At 36.6% G+C, this 24,227-nt stretch overlaps 1 protein-coding gene across 2 annotated transcripts in view; it reads right to left on the reverse strand.

Annotated features, from left to right (window-relative positions):
* Positions 1 to 11,897: 11,897 nt before the first annotated feature.
* Positions 11,898 to 24,227, reverse strand: part of PDHX (pyruvate dehydrogenase complex component X) — a 41,235-nt gene continuing 28,905 nt past the window's right edge. Inside the window, exons 8-11 of one of the 2 annotated variants that reach the window (XM_034417359.3) lie at positions 22,317 to 22,375; positions 19,569 to 19,727; positions 17,063 to 17,127; positions 11,898 to 12,900 (exon numbers count right to left, since the gene is read on the reverse strand). In XM_034417359.3, the coding sequence (XP_034273250.1) occupies positions 12,636 to 12,900; positions 17,063 to 17,127; positions 19,569 to 19,727; positions 22,317 to 22,375 (548 nt within the window). In that variant the 3' untranslated portion in view covers positions 11,898 to 12,635. The remainder of the gene's footprint in view (positions 12,901 to 17,062; positions 17,128 to 19,568; positions 19,728 to 22,316; positions 22,376 to 24,227) is intronic. The other variant, XM_087877269.1, reaches the window with a different exon arrangement.

The following is a 24,227-nucleotide window of genomic DNA, read 5'->3' on the forward strand; positions in this document are numbered from 1 at the left end:
TTTTTACAATTGAAAAACTACTTCAGACAGACTGCCTTGCTTAATAATAAAAATATTCTTTTTACATGCAAAGTTAAGATTGCTATTCAGTGATATCATTTCCCTAAAATGAATTAGCAATTCACCAGATAAAAGTCTTTTCATACAAATATTGAATATTACCAACACTGGGAAAAATACATCCTGCAGACAGTGAGTTTTCAGAACACTCAGGAATAAATAATGAAAGTAAGATGGTTTAATGTATGAAGGAAAGTCTGATAGATCTCCTATAGTTTTCCATGATCGCTATGGGTTAATATATCCCAGTTAAAGGTTATTTGGGATTGGGCAACAGAACATTTTTATACCTGCCAGACTTCCAAACCAATGTCTTTGAAAGTGGGATCACTTTGATTTCATGATCAGAATGAAGAACCGGCAGGCATTATGAAAGTGCTGTGTGGTGAAGAAGTGGGAGGAAGTTCCCCTGCTACACTTCACAATCCCTTCCCCTGGATCTGTCAGTTCTTGGATCTATCTCATTCGCCCCTCTCATCACCTCTCTAAGGCCTGCAAACTGATTGCTAGGTTGGGAGAAGGAATGTACTGGGAACGTAATGGATGCCAAAAGGTCCTACTTTGACCCAAAACCCATCAGCCAAGCTGGGTTTTTTGGAATACAGGTAGTCCTTGATTTACAACTATTTGTTTAGTGACTGTGGCAGCGTGGAAGTTTCTGGTTTTTACTTGGAGTTGGGGACTTTCTGGAACGCTGACAGACTGTTCAAAGTTACAACGGCACTAAAAAAAGTGACTTTTCACTGTTTTTCACACTTATGACTGTTGCAGCATCCCCGTGATCACCTGATCAAAATTCAGATGCCTTGATAACTAATTTATATTTATGACCGTTGCAGTGTTCTGGAGTCACACAATCATCTTTCACGACCTCTTGACAAGCAAAGTCAACGGGGTGACATAGTGACGCCAGATTCACTTAACCATGTTACTAACTTAATAATGGCAGTGATTCAGTTAACAACTGTGGCAAGAAAGGTCATAAAGTGGGGCAAAAGTCACTTAACTGTCTCACTTAGCAACAGAAATTTTGAGCTCAATTGTGATCGTACATTGGGGACCATCTGTATGAATTTAGGGAGACGTTATTTCAAAAAGCTGCTTGATCAGGTAGCTGAATTGGCTTCCACCTCTGCCCCTTATTAGTCAGGTTAACAGATAGCTGAACCAACTAATCAAACAGCTCAGTTCCACTCACTATAAAGCAGAAGAATTGGCTTTTCCTGCCATCAGGTGATGTTCAGTGGGGTGGGTGGGGGGAAGCCAGAGGAATCCAACAATCACTTTCTTTAACTAAATCCCTTTTCACATTATAATTGTTAGGATAGCACCAGTTTCTGATCTGATTATTGGGGCAGTGTTATTTAATCAGCAGATTGTTTCACTGACCGGTAGGTGGCACTTTGATGCAATTACCTGGTTGTGCATTAAAACTGGAGAATCCATCAATTTCTTTACTTAACATGTGCCGCATACAGTAACTGAGCATCAAGTCATTGTCAGCATGTGATAATAGCAATAACACTTAGATGTATATACCGCTTCACAGTGCTTTACAGCTCTCTCTAAATGGTTTACAGAGTCAGCCTATTGCCCCCAACAATCTGGGTCCTCATTTTACCCACCTTGGAAAGATAGAAGGCTGAATCAACCTTCAGCCGGTGAGAAACGAACTACTGAACTGCAGTCAGTCGGCAGTCAGCAGAAGGAGCTTGCAGTATTGCATTCTAACCACTGCGCCACCACAGCTCATAGTAGTAGAATAGTAGTGGAATTGTGGAAGAAGAGCAAGTATGTAGTGGAATGCATTTTCCAACGAGCCTGGATTTTCTTTTTTAATGTCAACCAGTAACTAATAGCTTAACTGGAATCTTACGTCCTTTGATTTTAGAACATGATGTCAGATAGCATGATTTCAGAATCACTTGATGTAGTCAGATTGTCGAGGACAGGCATGTTTTCTTTATCTCTCCACAGCTTATATCACAATGATTGAGAAGATTAATTTCTCAGAACAACAGAAGTGATTATTGATGTTCTTTAAATTACTCCTAAGAGATGAGCCTCAGTGTAGACACACCCAGGAAAGATACTGTACATCACTTAGAACAATCTGGGGGAATGCCCAGGGCTGCCTTTGACAGGGTTCATAGCTACTGAAGTGATGTGATATTCTGTATTTACCTGTCTTTATAAAGGCTGCTATGTTTTGTTTTATTGTCTGTGGATATTTCCTCTCTGTATTATATTTTTCACTTAAAAGTTGTACTTTTGCCATGCTTTCCTTAACAAAAATGTCTGCATCTGTTGTTTTTGATTCCACAAATCTCCCGTCTCTACTTAGTGTAGCAAAACAGCAGGGTAGAAACTGGCCGTTCTGGAAGCCTCACGTCTTATACCGATATATTTTATTTTGGCTCAAGGTCTGGTCGATGATGACAGTTTAGGGAAGTGTTGTGATCCACCAGCAGCCTGCAAAGTTGGCAGCAGAGTCGGACAGTGAGGAGGCTGGGGAGGAACATGGGCCAGTCCTGGAGTCTGAGAAGGCTCGGACGAGGACTCTGCATTGGAGGCAGAGAAAGGGCCATCTGGGAGGTATGTGCTGCCTCCAAAGTCCCCAGAGTCAGACTTCAGTGAGGCAGAGGAACAGGGGGAGCCTGTTCCCAGTGTGCGTATGCGCAGAGCTGTCAGAAGGCAAGAACAGTTAAAACAAAAGGGATGACTTGGGAGTAGGGCTTGGAGATGATTGGCCCCTCCCATAAGACTTAAAAGAGGAGCAAAGGCACGTGGGCCTTTGCAGGAAGCAACATTGTTAATTCTGTGCAGTTTAAAGTCTGAAGCTCTGTTTGATTCTGGACTCCATATGGCTTTGCCAATTAGGTCTTTGGCAGCATGTCAAGGCAGATAAAAGTGGGTGATTATCAGCCTTATCCAGAAGGACCAGAGGTGGGTTTCAGCAGGTTCTGACAAATTCTGGAAAACTGGTAGCGGGAATTTTGAGTAGTTCGGAGAACCGGTAGTAAAAATTCTGACTGGCCCCACCCCCATTTATTCTCTGCCTTCCAAGTCCCAGCTGATTGGGAGGAAATGGGGATTTTGCAGTAACCTTCCCCTGGATTGGGGAGGGAATGGACATTTTACAGTATCCTTCCCCTGCCACGCCCACCAAACCATATCCCACCCACCAAGCCACACCCACAGAACCGGTAATAAAAAGTTTTGAAACCCACCACTGCGAAGGACTCTTTACAACTATTTGGGACTCATCTGTGAATGAACAGAATTCACAGCTGTTAAAATAAAACAGGTTTTTGGGACTACTTGTGCGTTTTACTGACTCAGGAAACCTAGGTCAGGGCAGGAAGAGCTTTTTGTTTTGCTTGGAAACTCAGCAACATCAGGACTAGTTAGGAGCTTTAGGAAATCACGGGTTAGACTATGAAGTGAAAGGCACACTCAGAACAAGGCAATTCCATACTATCTCTGTAGCCTTGCCAAGAAAAACTACATGGATATGCTAATGAAGTCATAGAGAACTGAGCTTGACTCAATGGAGACTTTATTTTTTATTGAAGTATTGTGTCAGGAGTTGGCACTATCTAGCCAATCTTGGCTGATCTCAAGTGGTATCCTGGTTAAGGATAGCTTGAGCTTAGATGGGAGACTAAGGCTTAACTGGAAGATTGGGGAGGGGGGGAGGCAATGCTACACTGCTTCCATATTTTTTGCTAAGAAGCCAACATGAATGTCCTCATGAAGCCAATGGTTGATCTTGAAAGAGGCTTGATTGCAATTTCAAGAATGCAGATATAGTTATAGAGAAAGGACATATTTTAGGGAGTTGATGGATTGTTATTATTCAAATAGCCTAGAAAAAGAGTGTTTATTAATACTATTTTTGATGGCATGCATCCAGTAACCAATTATGAATATTTGAAATATATGTATCTAAAATTCCTACCCAGAAAAATCTATTCAATAGGAAGCAAAGATCAAGGTTGCATTGAAATAGTCAAAGAGAAAAAAAAAATCCACAAAAAAATAATTTAGTTGCTCAGATTGCCCTCTGCTGGTCTAATTCTATTTTGCCTGTTAATAGTTCTGCAATTGTTACCTTGATCAATTGTTACTTACCATAATAGGCTTGTGCGGCATGCTGAGGAAATAATTCAGACAGATACTGTATAGCATTTTGGAGCATGAACGTAGCACCTCTCTGCAACTCTTTAAAGCAGCTGCATCTTTTTTTCAGGATTGCACATCTCCCTTCTTTTGTTGCTACATGAACCCTGGAAATGACATGGCTGCTTTGAAGAATTGCAATCAGCTGCTACATATATGCCAAGAGGGTTCCAAAGCACCTTTTTAGAATCTAATCTGAAAGATTGCAAGCCATACTAATCTAAATCACCATAAAATTAATTTATTTATTAATTTATTCAGATCTATTGAAGATAACGCTGTGTTGAAATCTCCTAATGCCTGAGGATTTCTTTGGATTTTTTTAATGCTTATTATTATAATATACCTTGGAATTTAGCAAGCTTCTGAGAATTTAAAGTAATGAAAGTTCTTTGGAAGATGCGAAGTATGGCTTTATAATAAAGATACTTTTTGGAGTATTTCTATAAATTGCTGTTACGTATCCTCGTTTGATTATTGAGATTTTAAATGTTTGTGTCCACATTTACAAAACGCCCACTGAATCAAAAGATGAATAAATACAGATGGAACTTCTAAAAGAACATAGTATCATGCAGAGCATACAGCATACTGGCAAAAAAGGTGATAAAATTGAATGAAACTCACTCACCAACTATCTTACTTAACAATGGAAATTCTGGTCCTGTTTGTAGTCTAAAATTCTTATATATCTTTGCTCTTCAAATTACAATATATAATCTCCCAGCCTTATTTTTAGATACTCAAAAGATTATTTTCTGTTTGCTCACAGGAAATGGACATTTCTAGACAGATCACAACATTCTGCTATGTTGCCACTGCCGTCTGCCAGGCAAAATTAACACCTCATTCCTCAGTATATTATCAGGGTTTCCTTGTTGTTCAGATTTGCACTGGCATTGGCATATGTATTTCGGTCTTTGATTCAGTGGTGATTGCTACCAGTTTGCCCCAGATCAGGCGAACCGGTAGCAGTGGTGGCGGGAAGCTCCGCCCACCCCAGATGTCTCTGCGCATGCGTAGAAGTGTCATGCATACGCGTGAGTGAGCCCATAAGTGAACCGGTAGCGACGGGATTTGAATCCCACTGCTGCTTTGATTGTATATAGAGTTTAATCTAATAACAATAGCAAATGAATTTTTTTCTTTCTTTTTTAAAAATATTATGTTATTAATACATTGTATGTCATTACATTGGGAATTCGACAGTTTTCAAAATTGGGCAAAGGTTTAAGTAGCAGGTATTTTAATGAAGCACAACAACCATTTAAAATGGTACCCTACAGTAATTGTATTTTTAGAATATGTCAAAGTATAACTTCAATGTTTGGTAGAGCTTAAATTCAATTATTTAAAATCAGTCAACAAGAAAATATTCTGTTCATTAGCAAGTTTTAAAAGAAACTGCCTTCAATATTGCTGAGGTGCTTTTCTCTCTGAGAGTCTAAGAGATACTGGGCTAATTATCTTATTTATTAGTTGCAATCACATGATGCTTTTTCTGAATAGCTCTTGCAATCACCAAGATGGGAATAAAATATAGGCAATGTTTGTTCATGAGCGCCATATGCTAGAATTTAGCATGATTAAGAAGAATATAGAACATTCAAAAATGAGACTGTCAAATTTAAAATGTATCTTTGATTTCTGTTTTTCTCAGAAGACTTTCCGTTATTCAGTAATACAATTTCTATTGATATATTGTTGGAAGTGCAAATATGCCTGCAACTCATAACCATTTTTCAAGGTTACAATAAATGTATAATGTAAATTAAGCTGAAATGTAGGAATTTATGATTACTGGTTGCATCAAAACCTACTGGCCTTCCTGAAATAATACAGCCATTATGTAGAAAAATTCCCTAGTTAACACACACAATCACATTCATAATTGCTATTTAAGCCTGGGCAAAACAGGCAGAACAGAATGATAAATTCTTGAATGAATTTGAAAGACACAACTCCAGACTCCAGGAAAGTAACTTCATTTTACAGGTTTCATATGGGCTATGTTGCTTGCAAATCATCAAGATGAAATACAAATAGTTCTGCCCTATTCTTATTCTGTTCGTATTTCTCATACTCTTTAAGGAATGCAAGGGCATTTTTAAAATATAGAAATCATTCAAAAATATGATCAACGGCCCATTTAAAATAAAAGCTAGCTCTAATATCTCAGGAGTCTTCCACCTTACCATCATGTTTTCTTGTATAAATCATTCTGCATTTATTAGAAAACTTCTAAAACTTATACTTCTTGCATAAAACATCTGCATTTATTAGAAAACTTTTGTTAGACTGAAATGAAGAGATTCCATTTTCAAAGCAGCAGGGTTAATCCCTCCATTACTGAAACCAAAACTTAACATATTGCAGTGAAAGACCAGACGTACATTAGGACTGTGCTACAAGGATGTGGTGGAGGGGCAGGGAAATGCTTGCTAATTGGGCGAGGGACCTTATTTAAACTAATTAGTTAAATAATTAGTTCTTCTCATGCTGAGTCTACCCCCTGCCCCCTTGAAGTGATTGGATGCCAAATTTTTTGAGTAAGTCTGACCAATCAAACTTCTTGTTTGGTTTCGACATAATGCCAGCCCATACTTGCAGCTCAAGCTTATTATGAAGCTGCAATGGAAGATAACCTTCTGACTTAATTTTTCCCACTGGGCATCTTCCAAATTAGATCATCACTCTTATTCCACAGCCTCCTTCTACCAGGGGAGCCAGCTCAGTGTGAGCAAACCCATGTCAGTTCATCCAAGCAGCTGTATCACTATTTCCAGCCATAACACTCCCACTCCCACCCTTGACATAGACAGTGCCTTGTTAATAAAATGGTAATAGAGCCCTGTGGGCAGAGATCCACATTGGACGGCCATGGGGATATGCAAATGGCACCTCTTGGAAACAGCTCAAAGAAAATAATTTTTTCCCAGGATTGCACATTAGTTGCTACAGCTGTTCCAAAGAGCTCCCTACAGGTGCTACATACATGCCCAGGCTAATCTCTGCACAGCTCTAATATTTCCAAACTTTTGCACGCATCTTTGGTGGGCTCTTTTCCACTGCTCCTTATATAACTTATGTAACTTGAGACTTTGCTTGAAGGCAACTATCAAGAAACAGTTACCAAATGATATTGTGTACTGATTATAACAATTATAATGTCCATCGAAGTCTGACATATAGGTTATTTTATTAGGTATACATAGATGCATAGACAACTTTTTGTATTTTTTAACTGTAATATTATATGGAATTTGAACTGGAAAGAAATATCCAAAGTTTGAGACCATGAGATAATTGTTCACTCTGAATACTATAAGGATTATCATAGAAAGCCTCTGTTCCTCACTATCAATAAGTTGCAGTGCATGTCCATGCTAAATAATTTTATCATTCTTCTTCCTCCTCTCAGCCCAGTAAACAGATAAATCAGCCCTTCAGATTCTTGGAAATAATTAATATGCTTCCCCACAATCTTCTCTTTTCCAAGCTAAACATATTCAGTAATATTAACCAATTCTCCTAAATTGTATCTTCCAGGTCCATTATGATCTTGGTCTTCTGGGACTTGCTTCTCATTTGTCTGTTGTTCTTAAAATATCATGCCCAATTTGTAGGTGGCCTGATTAACATATAATAGTGAACAATGATAATGTCGCTTTCTACCGTTGATCTGCTATTTTCAAACATTTGTTTTGCTTGTACCGGTGAAGCATATTTAATTACACAAAAAAGACTGTTTCTCAGTTTTAAAAAGTAACTAGAAGTTACTCAGTTCTGTGTTAAATTCTACTCAAAACAGAGTGACGCAACAGGGAGCAGAAATGAGAAACATTTTAACTGCAATAAGGCTATGAAAAAGTTTTAAATCATTGACACAATAGGCACTCTTATCAATTTCAAGAGCAGGAAGATAAAGAGAGAAATCCCAGCACTGTGTTGTAAGATCCCGGCTCTTGGTAAAATAAACAGTGAATGACTAGCAACAGAGTCTAGAAAACCAGATGAGTCCATGACTGGAAGCAGACACAGTAATGACTGCACTGATTCATCCTCTACCGAAAATGAATGATAATGGAAGTATGAAGAAACTACTGCCTGATTAAACAGGAGCTGAGAGTAAAAGGAAAACAAACCAATTGCCCTGAAACCAGAAACCTTCATTGTTCTTTTGATGGCTGCTCAACTATACTAGCCATTAGTCCAAATAATCTAAAGAAGTCACCAGTGTCCTGATGGTCCTTGAGGAAGATCTGATTGCAAGTGCCACTCTCTCACTTGCTTACAATCTTGCCCATGCGCCTAGTTTTAATAATGCATTCAGTGTAACCACACTATATCTTAGGTATGCTTTATAAACCAGACAATAGTTTCATGTAAAAAGAAAGATGCCAGAGATACAGTATGTTTGAAATTCCCAACATTCCTATAAATGGGCTAGTACAGGGAAGATATGTATACAAATGTCTATAAATGTATAAATTATATTTCTAAAAGTAGTTTGTTAGCTTTACAGTCAGGACAAATTGGTACAGTCTGAGGCTGTATCAACTAGTGAGGAGAGATTTAACTTGATTATTCAAAGGATCTGCCTTGGTCACAAATATATTTTGCATAGGCCCAGTTGTTATGGAACTAGGACACAGGAAGTCTTTTTCAAACAATAAAGAGAAAAGAGGATACACCTATTAAAAATAAATGTTAAAAAGATCTTTTTAAAATATTGAAAACATTTTCAATGGCAAAGCAAAGCTACTTTACTAAAGAGTTATTATTTTAAGCTTGATAATTTTTCTCCGAAACAGGGATGATTCTCTCTCCTTTGGGAGCCTATTTGCGAACCATAACTATGCTGAATGAAATCTTGCTAGAAGCACTGAATACTCCTAGTGGCAACTGTAGCGTGCCAACTAATTAAGCCCATAAGAAACTATTGTAATGTGAACTTTCTTTTATTCTACCATGAATCAGAAACCTTCCCAAGATGAATTTTAACAAGAGTACAGTTTTAAGGCAGGATGTACTATATTATTTCAATGTAGCCAAGATGAAGCTACTTCAATTAGAGCTTGAATGTTTAAATTTAGCAGCAAATATGCAAGGACATATTGTATTTCATTAGTAACTATGTAATTATAAAGCTGAAAAAACCCTCATGGCTATTCACTGAAAAGATTTATGAGGAAATTGTTTCAGTAAATCTGGCAATTGTGAATAGCAAAGCAATCTTGTATATACCTATCCAGAAGAGAATCCCATTAAGGTTAATGAGTCTCAATTCCAAATTCAGCAGATACAGAAGTTGAGTGGTATATATTTCATACTAGACTGAGGGTGGGGTGAGGGTTAAAAGTCATTTAACCCTTAAAGTTTAATTAAATTTTGAATTCCATATGGAGTGCCTTGAATATCAAGAATACACCTTTTGAAATATGGACAGTGAACATTCTGACAAGTTACATTTGGAACAGCAAAAGTATTTTCCATACTGAACTGCCTAGCTGAAATTTAATTCTGTGTATTCAAACAAAATATAACAACAATCACTTATATTTAAATGTTCAAATACAGTTGAAAGATGGTTTAAGTAATATGTACCCAGCAATTCGAAAACACGTAAAAAATGCAAGTAGAAAAATAGGGACCACGTTTGATGGGAAGGTACAGGTGAAACTCGAAAAATTAGAATACCGTGCAAAAGTTCATTTATTTCAGTAATGCAACTTAAAAGGTGAAACTAATATATGAGATAGACTCATTACATGCAAAGCGAGATAGTTCAAGCCTTGATTTGTCATACTTTTGATGATTATGGCTTACCGCTCATGAAAACCCCAAATTCACAATCTCAGAAAATTAGAATATTGTGAAAAGGTTCGATATTCTAGGCTCAAAGTGTCCCACTCTAATCAGCTAAATAAGCCATAACACCTGCAAAGGGTTCCTGAGCCTTTAAATGGTCTCTCAGTCTGGTTCAATAGGAATCACAATCATGGGAAAGACTGCTGTGACAGTTGTGCAGAAAACCATCATTGACACCCTCCATAAGGAGAGAAAGCCTCAAAAGGTAATTGCAAAAGAAGTTGGATGTTCCCAAAGTGCTGTATCAAAGCACATTAATAGAAAGTTATGTGGAAAGGAAAAGTGTGGAAGAAAAAGATGCACAAGCAGCAGGGATGACCGCAGCCTGGAGAGGGTTGTCAGGAAAAGGCCATTCAAAAGTGTTGGGGACTTTCACAAGGAGTGGACAGAGACTGGAGTCAGTGCATCAAGAGCGACTACACACAGACGGATCCTGGACATGGGCTTCAAATATCATATTCTTCGTGAAGCCGCTCCTGAACAACAAACAATGTCAGAAGCGTTTTACCAGGGCTAAAGAAAAAAAGAACTGGTCTGTTGTTCAATGATCCAAAGTCCCCTTTTCTGATGAGAGCAACTTTTGCATCTCATTTGGAAACCAAGGACCCAGAGTCTAAAGGGAGAATGGAGAGGCAAGATGCTTGAAGTCCAGTGTGAAGTTTCCACAGTCTATGTTGATTTGGGGAGCCTTGTAATCTGCTGGTGTTCCACTTTGCTTCATTAAGTCCAGGGTCAACACAGCCGTCTACCACGAGATTTTGGAGCACTTCATGCTTCCTTCCACAGACGAGCTTTATGGGGATGCTGACTTCATTGTCCAGCAGGACTTGGCACCTGCCCACACTGCCAAAAGTACCAAAACCTGGTTCAATGACCATGGGATTACTATGCTTGATTGGCCAGCAAACTCGCCTGACCTGAACCCCATAGAGAATCTATGGGGCATTGCCAAGAGAAAGATGAGAGACATGAGACCGAACAATGCAGAAGAGCTGAAGGCCGCTATTGAAGCATCCTGGTCTTCCATAACACCTCAGCAGTGCCACAGGCTGATAGCATCCATGCCACGCTGCATTGAGGCAGTAATTGATGCAAAAGGGGCCCAAATCAAGTACTGAGTACATATGCATGCTTATACTTTTCAGAGATCCGATATTGTTCTATGTACAATCCTTGTTTTATTGATTTCATGTAATATTCTAATTTTCTGAGATTGTGAATTTGGGGTTTTCATGAGCTGTAAGCCATAATCATCAAAATTATGACAAATCAAGGCTTGAACTATCTCACTTTGCATGTAATGAGTCTATCTCATATATTAGTTTCACCTTTTAAGTTGCATTACTGAAATAAATGAACTTTTGCACGATATTCTAATTTTTCGAGTTTCACCTGTAACAGTGTTCCATGCGCCTTTCGCATTTAGTCATGCCGGGCACATGACCATGGAGACGTTTTCGGACAGCAATGGCTCTTCGGCTTTGAAATGGAGATGAGCACCGCCCCCTAGAGTCGGGAACGACTAGCACATATATGCAAGGGTAATTGGAACTATTGGTAATTGGAACTAATTGGAACTCTTTTGCACTTGAAAGTATACAAATACATTGAGATTTACATACAAGCAGCAGCAATCCAGTTAGCCTGAAAGTTATAGCCTACTGTATATAGAAGAAGAATGGATCCATGAAATTTGGGCAAACTTTCTTTATATGATGTCCCAAGGTTATGGCTGGAAGCACTGCTATGAGAAAAATCCAATACCACCAGTTCCACTGCAAATATCTAAGTTCAGATTTTATTCTGAAACCATTGTTTTCAAAACTCACAACAATATATATTACCAAGAACCATAGGTAGAAAACATGTTTAACAGGAATAGAATGTAGAATGTACTTTAAGTCTAATGATTAATATTGTTAGGTAATTGAATTTTGGCACCTTGCATTTTCTTCTCAACTATTTATCACTATTAGTCATTGTATTTATTGTATGCAGAGAATTCTTCATATAGTCAGATTTTTATAGCTGAATCCTATTCTAACTGCTAGAATAGAACTGTTTAACTGCTAAATTAAACAGCAACACTGTTGACTCAGATCAATTACATTTTGCCATCTCAGTCTGGTTAGACTTAAAAGACGGTTTGTATGCAGCGTAGATAAAAGTTTAGCTCGAAGGAAAGATAGTCTTCTTTCCTTTTAGTATTTTTATACATCTATTCAATCTTATCCAAGAGTTCTATATGGTATACAGGCAACATCCATTTATATTAGAATAAACTCTAACATTACTCTGAACCAGTTTTGTAGATGTAACATGCACAATAGTACTTCAACATATAAAAGTCAAGAGATAGAAATCATTAAACATCCTTTAAAGTTTATTTAAATAAATAAGCAGTTTAAGTTGTCCATGTCACACTATACATACTTTCCTAACTTCTGTGCCTAGTTGACTTTTATCTTCTTCTGGAATTCAGTTTAAATATTTTGTCAAACACAGGATGAAATCTTGATCTTTTAACACATAGCAAGACGCATTGGATTCTCCAAGTTTGCCTTGAGTGTGTCTAAAAATTTAGAAGCTAGTTCATCATTTATCACCCGACCATCACTTGACAGCGTTATCGTTAGGAGCTGGTGTTGTCGAAGCTTCTCATTCCCATCTTCATCCTCCACAACAGTGAGTTCTGTCCGAGATCCTCCCACCGCTAAGATGCAGGCTTGAGGAGGCATTACGAGACCAATGAAACTGTTGATACCGAACATTCCAAGATCTGAGATGCTTTTGTTGGAAAAAGGACAAGAAATAGAAAAATAAGACACTTTGGAAAAATAATTCAGAAACCGTTTAGTATAGATAGGTAGAAATAAATACGTTGTGATGATTAAGTCTGGATTTTGAATTTGGTTTTGAACAGAACAGTCAAGTAGTCTCACTCTTCATCAACATGAGAGTAGGGGTACTTGGGGGTAAGAACTGGTTCAAAATTCCATGTGACGAAATATGGTTATTGAGTCATTAGCTGTTTTATTTATTTAATGTATGGCATCTACAGAAGCCATGCAATCATTGAATACAATGATTTTAGTTTAAATAAAGCATCAGCACAGAGAGAGAGAGAGACAGGGACGGAGGGAGAGGGAGAGGAAGAGAATGTGAACAATATTCACATTCTATAGGAGATAAAATATTAAATTAAGATAAAACCATAAGATGATCACCATAATATGGGGCCATAGAATTGCAATGGGATAGATATCAAAGGAAGCTAACCATCTAACTGTTTCTGGTGTGGCTGCGATGAGATCAGGGATCTCGCAGATCAGGATCCCAGGGATATGAAGTGTAGACTACCTCCACAATGTTATGTCCTAGACAACATTCTGTCTTAACGGAGCAGCTAAAGGTCTATACACACAGTGACCGAACTGGATATTGCATCCCTCATGGTCCAAAACTATGGAAGCAGCAATTAGATTACAGCTGTCCTTTAAGGACTCACTGAAAAAATATATTGAACACCGGATCCATATTTTGGAACTAAACATAGAAGGCTTAAGTAGAAATAAATGTGAGTACCTAAACAGAATGGTGATAGATAATATGATAGATCTTATACATTTTGGCTGATGTGGAAACAGGTTAAAGGTGTTAAGTGTCAAACTTTTATTGGCAAAGGCTTACCCATTCACGCCTATTGTTTGGCTGCTCAATCTGGGACCCATGAACATCAATGGGCCACAGGTGCTCTGCTGATTTTTAGAGATTATTTTAATGAAAACATGGCAAATGGCCAGACATAAAAAGAAAACAACCTATTTTTTTCAACAATATCCCAGGGCCACATAAAAACACAGTCTTTCTCAGAGAACAAAATGGTGACTGCAGCTTAAATAAGCCAAGGTGATAGGAAGGGATAATGAAGGGATAATGGCAAACACTCAGTAGCATATCTTCTAGGAAATAGATGTTTTGAAGTTAACTATGCATGAATTCTAAACATGCTTCCATCTAGTAGACTGGGAAGTACTGATTAAATGACGCAACACAAAATATTCACTTGAAAAAATAACCCACTAGTACTAACACCAGAATGCAAATCAAGCAATCATCTCCCACACAATCCTTTAAAGGTTTTGAAATGCACAGATAGTATACAGCTCACCAATATTGGATATGATCTTGAACTCACTGAAAACTAAGTTATTTTGAATGCATCTGATTTAAACTCTGGCATGGGAGTTTAATACTGTTTTATACTGTCTCTTTGCAGCTTGAGCAAAAAGGATTCTTTTGTTTACAAGGATACAATGTTGCACTGTGGTTTTACAATACCTGTGTCTAATGAGGTAAGGAAAAATACTGTATTTTTTGGAGTATAAGACGCACCGGAGTATAAGACACACCTACCTTTTTTGGTTGTTCTTTTTTAAAAAAGTTTTTTTTTTATTTTTTAGACAAACACACATACAAACATACAATGCATTTTCTTTGAACAGAGTATCTGACTAGTTCAGAAATTTAAACAGTGTTTAGTCATTTCAATTAAATTTACAATTTCTATATTTCCTTTTTGCCATATTTATTCCTCATCTATTTTTTTTAAAAAAAACCAATATTACCCTTCATTCTCATCTCTAATCTTAATCAAATTCAATTTTTCCCTTCTATTCTATATTATACCCCTTCCCATTGTCATCTATTTTTATATCCATCCTCACATTGGTTAATTATTTAATATTACAATTGTTTAATACAAATTCAACATTTTTATATAAATCAATTAGTTATAACTATCTTTTTTGTATATTAATCAATATGAATATGAATATTCCAATTATTTCCATGCAATCAAATTTCTTACAAATCAATTAATTATATTTACCAATAATAATAAACCAAATAATTTCCCCCATATATTCCTCCAAACCACAACTTAACCATTTCTGCTTTCAACACAATATACAATTAATAGTATCTCAATTATTACAATTGCCTAGTTAAATAGAGCTTTTTTTCTTTTGTGTTTTAAAATCTTGAACTTTCCTCTTTTGCCCTAAATTTCCCATTGTTTGCACCTACCTTTTTTGGTGAGCAAAAATAAAAAGAAATCTCTCCCTGCTTCATTTTGTCACGTTACAGCAGAGCCTGCTTTACTTTCAGTTTCGCTTTTTCAGCATAGCTAGGGAAAAAAAATCTGCTCCAGCACTCTTTGCAGCAGCAGAGTCCTGCACAAAACAGCTGAGAATCGGGAAGCTGATCTAATCAACTTGTGCTAATTAACCTATGCTGAAGCTGAAAGGGGCTATTTTTTCTTGCTGCTTTCTTGCAAGGAGGTAACTGCTGTGAGGCAGAGGCCAAAGGGTGGGGGCCAGTGGGTGGGCAAGGCTACATTTGGTGTATAAGACGCACCTAAATTTTCACCTCCTTTTGGGGGGTAAAAAGGTGCGTCTTATACTCCGAAAAATACAATATCTATCAGGAGGATTTCAAGGTGTCTGGAAGCAGCCTTGCTTGTTCCATTGCAACAGAATCAATACTAGGGAATCTGATAAAATGGTATTGGCACTAAAATATAGTGAACCAATGAAATACGTTTCATTGTTTTTATGAAAGCATTCTGCAAATCTGTTTTATGATCTTCCCCTTGCCAGGTAAGGTCCATCTTCTCTTCTGTAAATTGTACATGGCAACTCTAATAAAAATGCTGTTACTTTTTTTTTTTTTTTTGGACATTTTTCCAAATATGCAGTATTCTTGCCATCAAGATTTAGAGAATATGAAGATATGAAACAAAACAGCATTCCATTCCCCAAAAAGTCCATATGTACAGAAGATCTCCTTTAGAGGAACGTTTTTCTTCTTAACACTACACTCACACTAATTTCTGATTTTGAGTCAGTTTGGAAAGGAAATCAGATGCCATTAGAAAGGGCTGCCTTCCTTTCTAAAGGGAGGAAAACTGCCACATACACCTTGTTTCATTTTAGCAACAGTCCAACACAATTTATCTCTTAGGAAAGGTAAGATGTGGTTGATGCTGACAAAAGAGGAGTTTCTCGTTTTGTTACTTTCCTTGTACCTCTAAGCAGTTCTTCCTGTTATTCCTGGTCACTTGAAAGCTTGCAGCTTCTATCTTATTCAAGAAAATAACCGTTGAAGGGCAAACGGGGTGGGGGTGGGGAAAATGTCTGCTCTCCTTAAGATCCCATTCTCAACAAACCTACCAAGCATGAGAGGTAACGAAAGTATGGGCTGGATGCAGTTTTCCATTCTTGCAAGATTAGATCTGTAGAAATGTATTTCCCTTTACCACTTCAACTATAAGTGCTGTATAAGGGCCCTGAAGAATTAAGGGTTAATTAAATTCATTAAATTTACTCAAACTATCTCCAGTTTGAAGCTAACCGGTTTCCAATTCAGTGATCTAGCATAAATGTCATTCCTCCAAGTTATACTAATTTCTACATAGTGTTATTTCAGATTCACGGGATTGATAAATGAAAATGCCAAGTCTTTTGGCCTCTTTTTAGGCTCAGCCTTAAAAGTGTTTTGACTTGCTTGCTTACTATGAGTCAATCATTTTCATGAATGTAACAATCCTAATAATCCAAATACCGTAACAGATTCCAAATTTTATAAAATAGCAGATATTATGATTTCGTAATACACCTAGATAGAGCATTATTAAAGTGGCTGATTATCCACTGAAAGGCTGCAGAATTAAATTCAAGAAACAACTCGACAGCAGTCTCAAAATACAGCAGGAAAAACAGAAGTGAATATAGCAGTACTTATTTATAAATAAGTAACCCCCATTCATTGTTCTGTTCACGGACCTTATAATGGAGGTGGAAAACACAGATGTAAGAGATTTACAAAGACTATCTCAAACATCTCCACCCTGCCCCCGCCATTCTGTTCCGAAATGTATTTAAATTACCTCAAAGATCCTCCTTGGTATTCTTCTGGAAGTAACTTCCCATCTCTTGCTTTCTTTGCTAAAGCCTAAGGAAGCAAGATCCAAATATAAATTATTTTAAGTTATCATGACTTTCAACAAAGTACATGCTTTTATGCACATTTGATTGGCTTGCTAATTTTATGAGAAAATTCTGATAGATTCAGACAGTTGCTACAATCTATGAGAGGCAGTTAGAAGAAGTCATATATTATTTATTTATTGGTTCGATTTATATGCTGCCCTTTTCCGGAGACTCAGGGTGGCTTACAATGCGTTAAGCAATAGCTTTCATACTTTTGTATCTACCTGCTTAGTAGGGCTCCCCCCCCAGTGGTGTTCTTTTTCATACAAAGTCAGCTTATTGCCCCCACAAACCGGGTCCTCATTTTACCTACCCCGAAAGGATGGAAGGCTGAGTCAACCTTGAGCCTGGTGAGATTTGAACTTGCAGTAATTGCAGGCAGCTGGTGTTACTTAACAGTGCTTTAGTCTGCTGCGCCACCAAGGCTCTTCCACATATGTTGCCTTATGGAGAGCATATGTGGTTATCCAAAATCCATCATTGTCTTGTTTACAGAATCCAAAAATTCAAAAGCAATTACTTTGCTATAACTATAAATTAACATTTTTATATTAACAGGAAATCCCACCAAATGTCAACAGAAATCATAGCAAATGTCATCGAAAATGTAAGCCATGCTGCAGGATTCAGAACAGACAGGTGAGAATAATTCAGTGTTAATTCATTTCTCCCAGGAGGCAATAAAACTCATAAAACTCATGATGTGTTATATTTTTATACACCATATTTAGATGCTTCAGAATTAAACAATAGAACTTGCCTTCTGAATGCTTAAAAATAGAATAGTTATAGGAGATATTTTAAAGATTCAAATAAATGGCAATTAAAAATTATCTAGATAAGTGTTTCTTGAACTTTTTTCTCTCAGGACCATTTCCCACTTTAGAAAAATATGGCTGCTAAGAACTTTTGTTTGTATAAGATACATTCATCAATGTTAAAAATTTTATTACATTAATTGCAGTACCACTTCTTACTATTGTTTGATGGAATTTTAATATTGTAGTAGTTTTCAACATAGGCTGGCAAATAATTTTGAATTTGTGGATCTCTGGATGGGTCTAAGGAGACCCCCAGGGATCCTAGGGCCACACTTTAAGAAACACTGATCCGCATGTTTGTGATGTAGGCATTATTGTGATTTTACAATTTTATCCAAATGCTCTTTTACTGATCTGTTCCAAAATCAATTTAGTGCCACAATAGACAGAGAGAACAAAACATTATGCACTTTGTAATTGTTTTTAAATATCAATTAAAGTAAAAGGACTCAATCAATCAATCACACGATAAAACAACTTTTCATTTCTGAAATATTTTGTCCAAAATACAGAAGCTGTATATGTGAATTAATGGAACAGTCTCATCACCTTTGCCTCATGAAATTAGAGGTATAAAGATGCAACGCCACAATTTTTCATTTCAAAAGGAGGAAATTATTATGACTGATCCATTTTTCAATATTAAATCTTCTAAGGTCTTTTGTGAAATCGGCAAGTTTACAGACATTTTGCCAAATTCCACAAAATATGCTTCCAAAAAGTATCCACTGTAATTTTTAATTTCATAAGACTACAAATGCTCTTCAGCCTAGCAAGAACCCAATAGGTATTTTGAAAATGCAAAGCCCAGTGTTCCTAGGTTGTCCCAAAGGTGCTTTTTCAAAAGGCAACTGGACTTTCTTGTTTTTCTTTGAAGATGTTTCACTTCTCATCCAAGTAGCTTCTTCAGCTCTGATTCCATTCCCCAACATCCTGTCAGAGCTGAAGAAGTTTCTTGGATGAGAAGCGAAATGTCTTCAAAGAAAAACAAGAAAGTCCAGTTGCCTCTTGAAAAAGCACCTTTGGGACAACCTTAACCTGGATGATTGAGAATCTCCATAGACATTTTCCTAGGTTATATTCCTTGATTATAAGTTTTAGGAAAATCTCCAAAAACCTCTCACACAATATTAAAAGGAATATTCATATCTATATTGAGAAAATTAACCTTATTAATTTTAAAGACAATGGTAATGAACTTATTATGCTAATATCTGACAATATAGGATGTTTAGTTAAAACTAAAATAAAAATATTAAAATGGATGGCAGAGATAACAAATAGGGAGAGAGATGATGGTTTAGGGATGATTGAGCTATTAATGGTCTCTAATATCCATGTACTAACATGCACTAGATCAATGCCTCTTGAATCATAAATGAGTTATTGATAGGTTACTGTGCCACAACAGTATACAGAGGTTATTGCCTTCTATTCAAGATTTGTGATCTTTGTAAATCAATCTTGTTCTCTATTTTAAAGCCAGCCAAAAAGACATAATCAAAGGAACAGCGGATGTTTTCTTAGAAACCATATAATTCAATTTTTGGTCTAAAAGAGGCCTGGATATTTGAAGACACACCTCTGCAGAAGCAGCAATTTCTTGAATTCCCTTGGATGCAGCATCCTTTATGATAGGTGTAATAAAACCTTGGTCAGTTGCCGTTACTATAGAAATGTCTATTGATTGCAGCTGCTGGGGGCCTTCTCCATTCCAGGTCACGTTCACATCTGGCATTTGCTGGAAGAAACAGAAACAGAGAGAGACACAGATGTGAAAAAATAGCATTGAAACCAATTATGAAGTTTTAAAAAGCCTTTTAGAATTGTGGTGATAGAAGCAATAACATATGGGAAATGATTTGCCTTAAGCAAGATCAAGTTAATAATAGCAAGAAAAAGGCCAAATGACTCTAAAAATAGACTTATCTTATTAGTGTATATCAATTTTGTCACAAAAGATGAATGCAAATTATGGTCACAGGCAATTACAGCTGTAGGCAACCACACGATAGATGGGCTTATGCAGTTTCTGGGTTACATTATTAACAGAATTCAAACTTGTTGGAGGGCAACTCTCATTTTGTTCCTTGCTAGTAAAGAACTGTGACATTCTGCCCAAAAACATAACAGAAGGTTTATAGAATTTCTGTTCCCATTTAAATCAGAAGGAGAAGAGAAAAGAGCTAAATATTTTTTAAAAGTTAAAAGGCATGTGTGTGTGGGGAAGTCACATAACCATATTGAAAGGCGAACCAATTAGACCTGTTTAATTTGAAAACTTAATTTCAGAAGTCAACTCTTAACATTTTAAAATTCAGTTTGGGTTTTTTAAAGGTTTTCCCCTTTAATATTCTGAGCTTTCACTGGAATAGTGAAATAAGCAGCTAATTTTAAAAACAAGCAGATCTGACTCTTCAATTCAATTTGTAGAATTCTCCTAATAAGCGTTAGCCTACACTGATTACATGAGAGCCACACAGGCCTTAATCACACCAATGTATGCACTGACAAACTGCCACTGCCAATTTCTCTTTTCGGTTGCAATTTTTCACACCACATAATGTATGCTGCATAGAAGTCTCCCACAATATTCAGAATTGATTTTCACAGTCTATGAGCAGCTGTGGAAAAAGCAAGCAAACCCCCACACTACTAATTGAAAACTTGAAACATTGTATCTTATCTTATGATTACATATTGTATCTTAGTTATAAATAGTATTTTCTACTATCCACATAAAAGATCAAATTCAACATAAATGGTACACTACTGAAAGATCCTTATGAACTAGGAAATTCTAAAATAAACTATAAAAATCAATATCAATGATGGGTTAGAAAAAATGGGAATTAGTGGAAAGTCAGTATTAAGTTTTTTTTTATTATACTTATGGAAACAAATCCTTTTAAGGATTTAGCCTATTTTCTCCATAAACGCCAACTAAACACATTGCATCTTGAAGTGAACTTAGATACAAGTGAATATCAAACAAATATATACACTAAATACTAATATAGATGTAATGGCTTGGATCTAAGAGCATGGCTCCCGGACCTCTCAAAGCCTGGCAAATAGATGGGGAAGAAATGAAGGTAGTGACAGATTTTATTTTCCTGGGCTCCAAGATCACTGCACATGGGGAGTACACTACAGCCAAGAAATTAAAAGACGCTTGCTCCTAGGGAGGAAAGCTATGGCAAAGTTAGACAGCATACTAAAAAGCAGAGACATCACCCTGCCAACAAAAAAGTGTATAGTCACAGCTACGGTTTTCCCAGTTGCAATGTATGGTTGTGAAAGTTGGACCATAAGGAAGGCTGAGCACCAAAGAATTGAGGCATTTGAACTATGGTGCTGAAGAAGACTCCTTAAGAGTCCCTTGGACTGCAAGGTGATCAAACCGGTCAGTCCTAGAGGAGATCAACCCTAATTGCTCTTTAGAAGGCCAGATCCTGAAGAAGAAACTGAAATACTTTGGCCACTTAATGAGAAGGACTCAAAGAAGAGCCTAATGTTGGGAACAATTGAGGGCAAAAGAAGAAGGGGACGACAGAGAATGAGATGTCTGGATGGAATCACTGAAGCAGTAGGCATGAGCTTAAATGATCTCCGGAGGATGGTAGAGGGCAGGAAGGCCTGGAGGAAAGTTGTCCATGGGGTTGCGATGGGTCAGACACGACTTTGCAGCTAACAACAACAAAATGGCTTGGAAATCCTAGAATATTAACTAATTAATATTAACTAATTTAATATTAAAATGAAATTTTGGAAGAAATATTTGTTTCTTTCTCTGGGGACCATAATCCCTTATCAGTAGAAACAAATTCATTGAACCAAAGGATATAAATCTTTATAGGTAGATATTATACAGTACAATAGTTGGAAAACAATAAAATGAATTATCTATTTAACTTAAACTTGCTGTTACTTGAAGGATATTGTAGAAAAGATAATACAGTGCCAGAGATCACCAATATCAGTGTCCATAATCGATAATATTTAATAAGAGGAATTACAACAATAATCTCAAATCGCATTATATTTTATAAAATATTGTTGAAAATCATCTTGTAATGTAATGGTAAATGCACAAAAAAGAAAAGCCTTATAAATGTATTTGCGTAACATATTTTGTTCAATTTTTCTCCAAGGCAAGAGTTGTTTAAAGGTGCTTTGTATTTGGCTTGGCATTCACTGTATCTGTTACAGCATCTTTAAGAAACATCTTTTCCTGGTCTGGAACACAATCCCAGAAAAATACAGATATAAGAAATAGTTAAGGTGGCAGGAATCAGGTGTGTATATTTTGAAGGACTGATTTACTTACTTTCAAGGTCACTGCAGTTGCCTTGATAATAAAGTCATTTATAGATACTTTAACATCATCTGTGTGAAAGAAAAATAAATTATAAGGAATAATTAAATAGGAAAACTAGAATTCTAGACATGGAAAATCATATGTTTAAAAAATTAAAATTATTTATCTTCACAGCAGCATTTTCACAGTACCACAAATTTGAAATTCAAAAGGTATTTGTGCCCCCACACAAGTTTCCTTTGGGGCTGAGTCCCACTCATCGTGATTTCATGAGCCCTACAAGGTAGACTGGATCAGGAAACAGACACTACAAAGGCCTAAAATTACTTTTATCAGAATGACTCTAGTAACAGAGTTTTGCAAATCTGAATATATCCCCCCTCCTCCTCCTTTTATTTTCATCTCAGTTAGGGAGGTGATAGCTTTTGTAAATCTGTACCTTTATATGGGCTTAAAGGTAAAAGTTTCCCTCGCACATATTTGCTAGTCGTTCCTGACTCTAGGGGGCAGTGCTTATCTCCGTTTCAAAGCCGAAGACTGTCCGAAGACGTCTCCGTGGTCATGTGGCCGGCATGACTAAACACTAAAGGCGCTGTTACCTTCCCACCAAAGGTGATCCCTATTTTTCTACTTGCATTTTTTACGTGCTTTTGAACTGCTAGGTTGGCAGAAGCTGGGACAAGTAACGGCAGCTCAACCTGTTACGCGGCACTAGGGATTCCAACTGCTGAACTGCTGACTTTTCGATTGACAAGCTCAGCGTCTTAGCCACTGAGCCATGCTTATTTGTTCATTGCTTTGTAATTATCTTCCCTCTAACAAGGCCAGCCTCTTTATATCTACACCTATGAACAATGCAAAGAGCCTGTTATTACCTGCTTCAATAGGTTTTTTTAACTTTCCACTTTACTTGATATCTGGTATTTTCCCATGCGAGGACCAAGTAATCTCTGTGAGATTGTCCAAGCATACTGTAGAAAATTTCATTACAGAATTAAATCACATAAAGTAAAACTTTGAATTAGTAGACTATCCAAGGCAGGGGGATCCAATCTCCCACATTAAATGCAAAATCATATTCATGTCGATGTACATTTTTGTGGAATTTATAGATTATCTATTTCATTTCAAATAATGTTTCTTCAAGCCATGGTTAATAACATGTCAAGCCTCCAAGAATCAATCTTAACATCTATTTTCATGCAAGCAACCCTGGCTTAAACTCACTTTTTTTTTTTTGAGGAATATCATTACTGTAGGATGAAATAAAAATGAAATAAAAATCTATATGCATACATACATGTGTGTGTGTTGTGTGATTTTTTTAAAAAATATAACAATCTGATACTTCTTCTTTTTATTGTTTTTAATATTTTAAATACCCACTCTTACTCTTTGTAAACCACCCAGAGCATGACAGCATATAAATGAAATTAAACATAATGGAAGCAAAGAATACTACCAAAATAGAACATAAAATCCCTTTGAATGTTATGTACTGAAACATAGCTGATGTGCAAACATAATTTTGTGAGCACATAATATTGAAACTTTATAATAATTAGACCTAATTGAACAGAAATTAATATAACTATATTGTGTGCAGATCTGCATAATGAAGCTGAAGTTGTTATTTTTAGTAACATTAGGATATGATTCATACACTCATTCATAAATTATTGTTATAATTCATAATTTTAAGAAGAGAAACAAAGCAAGAAAGTAATCAGTGAATGAAAAATATGCATTATAACATTTTATAATTTGTAACGTTCATGTATCAATCTTCCATTATTTCCAAATCTATTCTTACGTCTGAAAATAAGCTCCAAAGGAGGCACTATAAATCCTGTCAGGCATGAAGTGGAAGAATCAAAATGATTGTTTTATATCTGTTCAGTCATAAGTAGGTGACATCTC

The sequence above is a fragment of the Pantherophis guttatus genome, chromosome 1 (assembly GCF_059756535.1).
Source record: "Pantherophis guttatus breed Tessera chromosome 1, ASM5975653v1, whole genome shotgun sequence".
NCBI lineage: Eukaryota > Metazoa > Chordata > Lepidosauria > Squamata > Colubridae > Pantherophis > Pantherophis guttatus.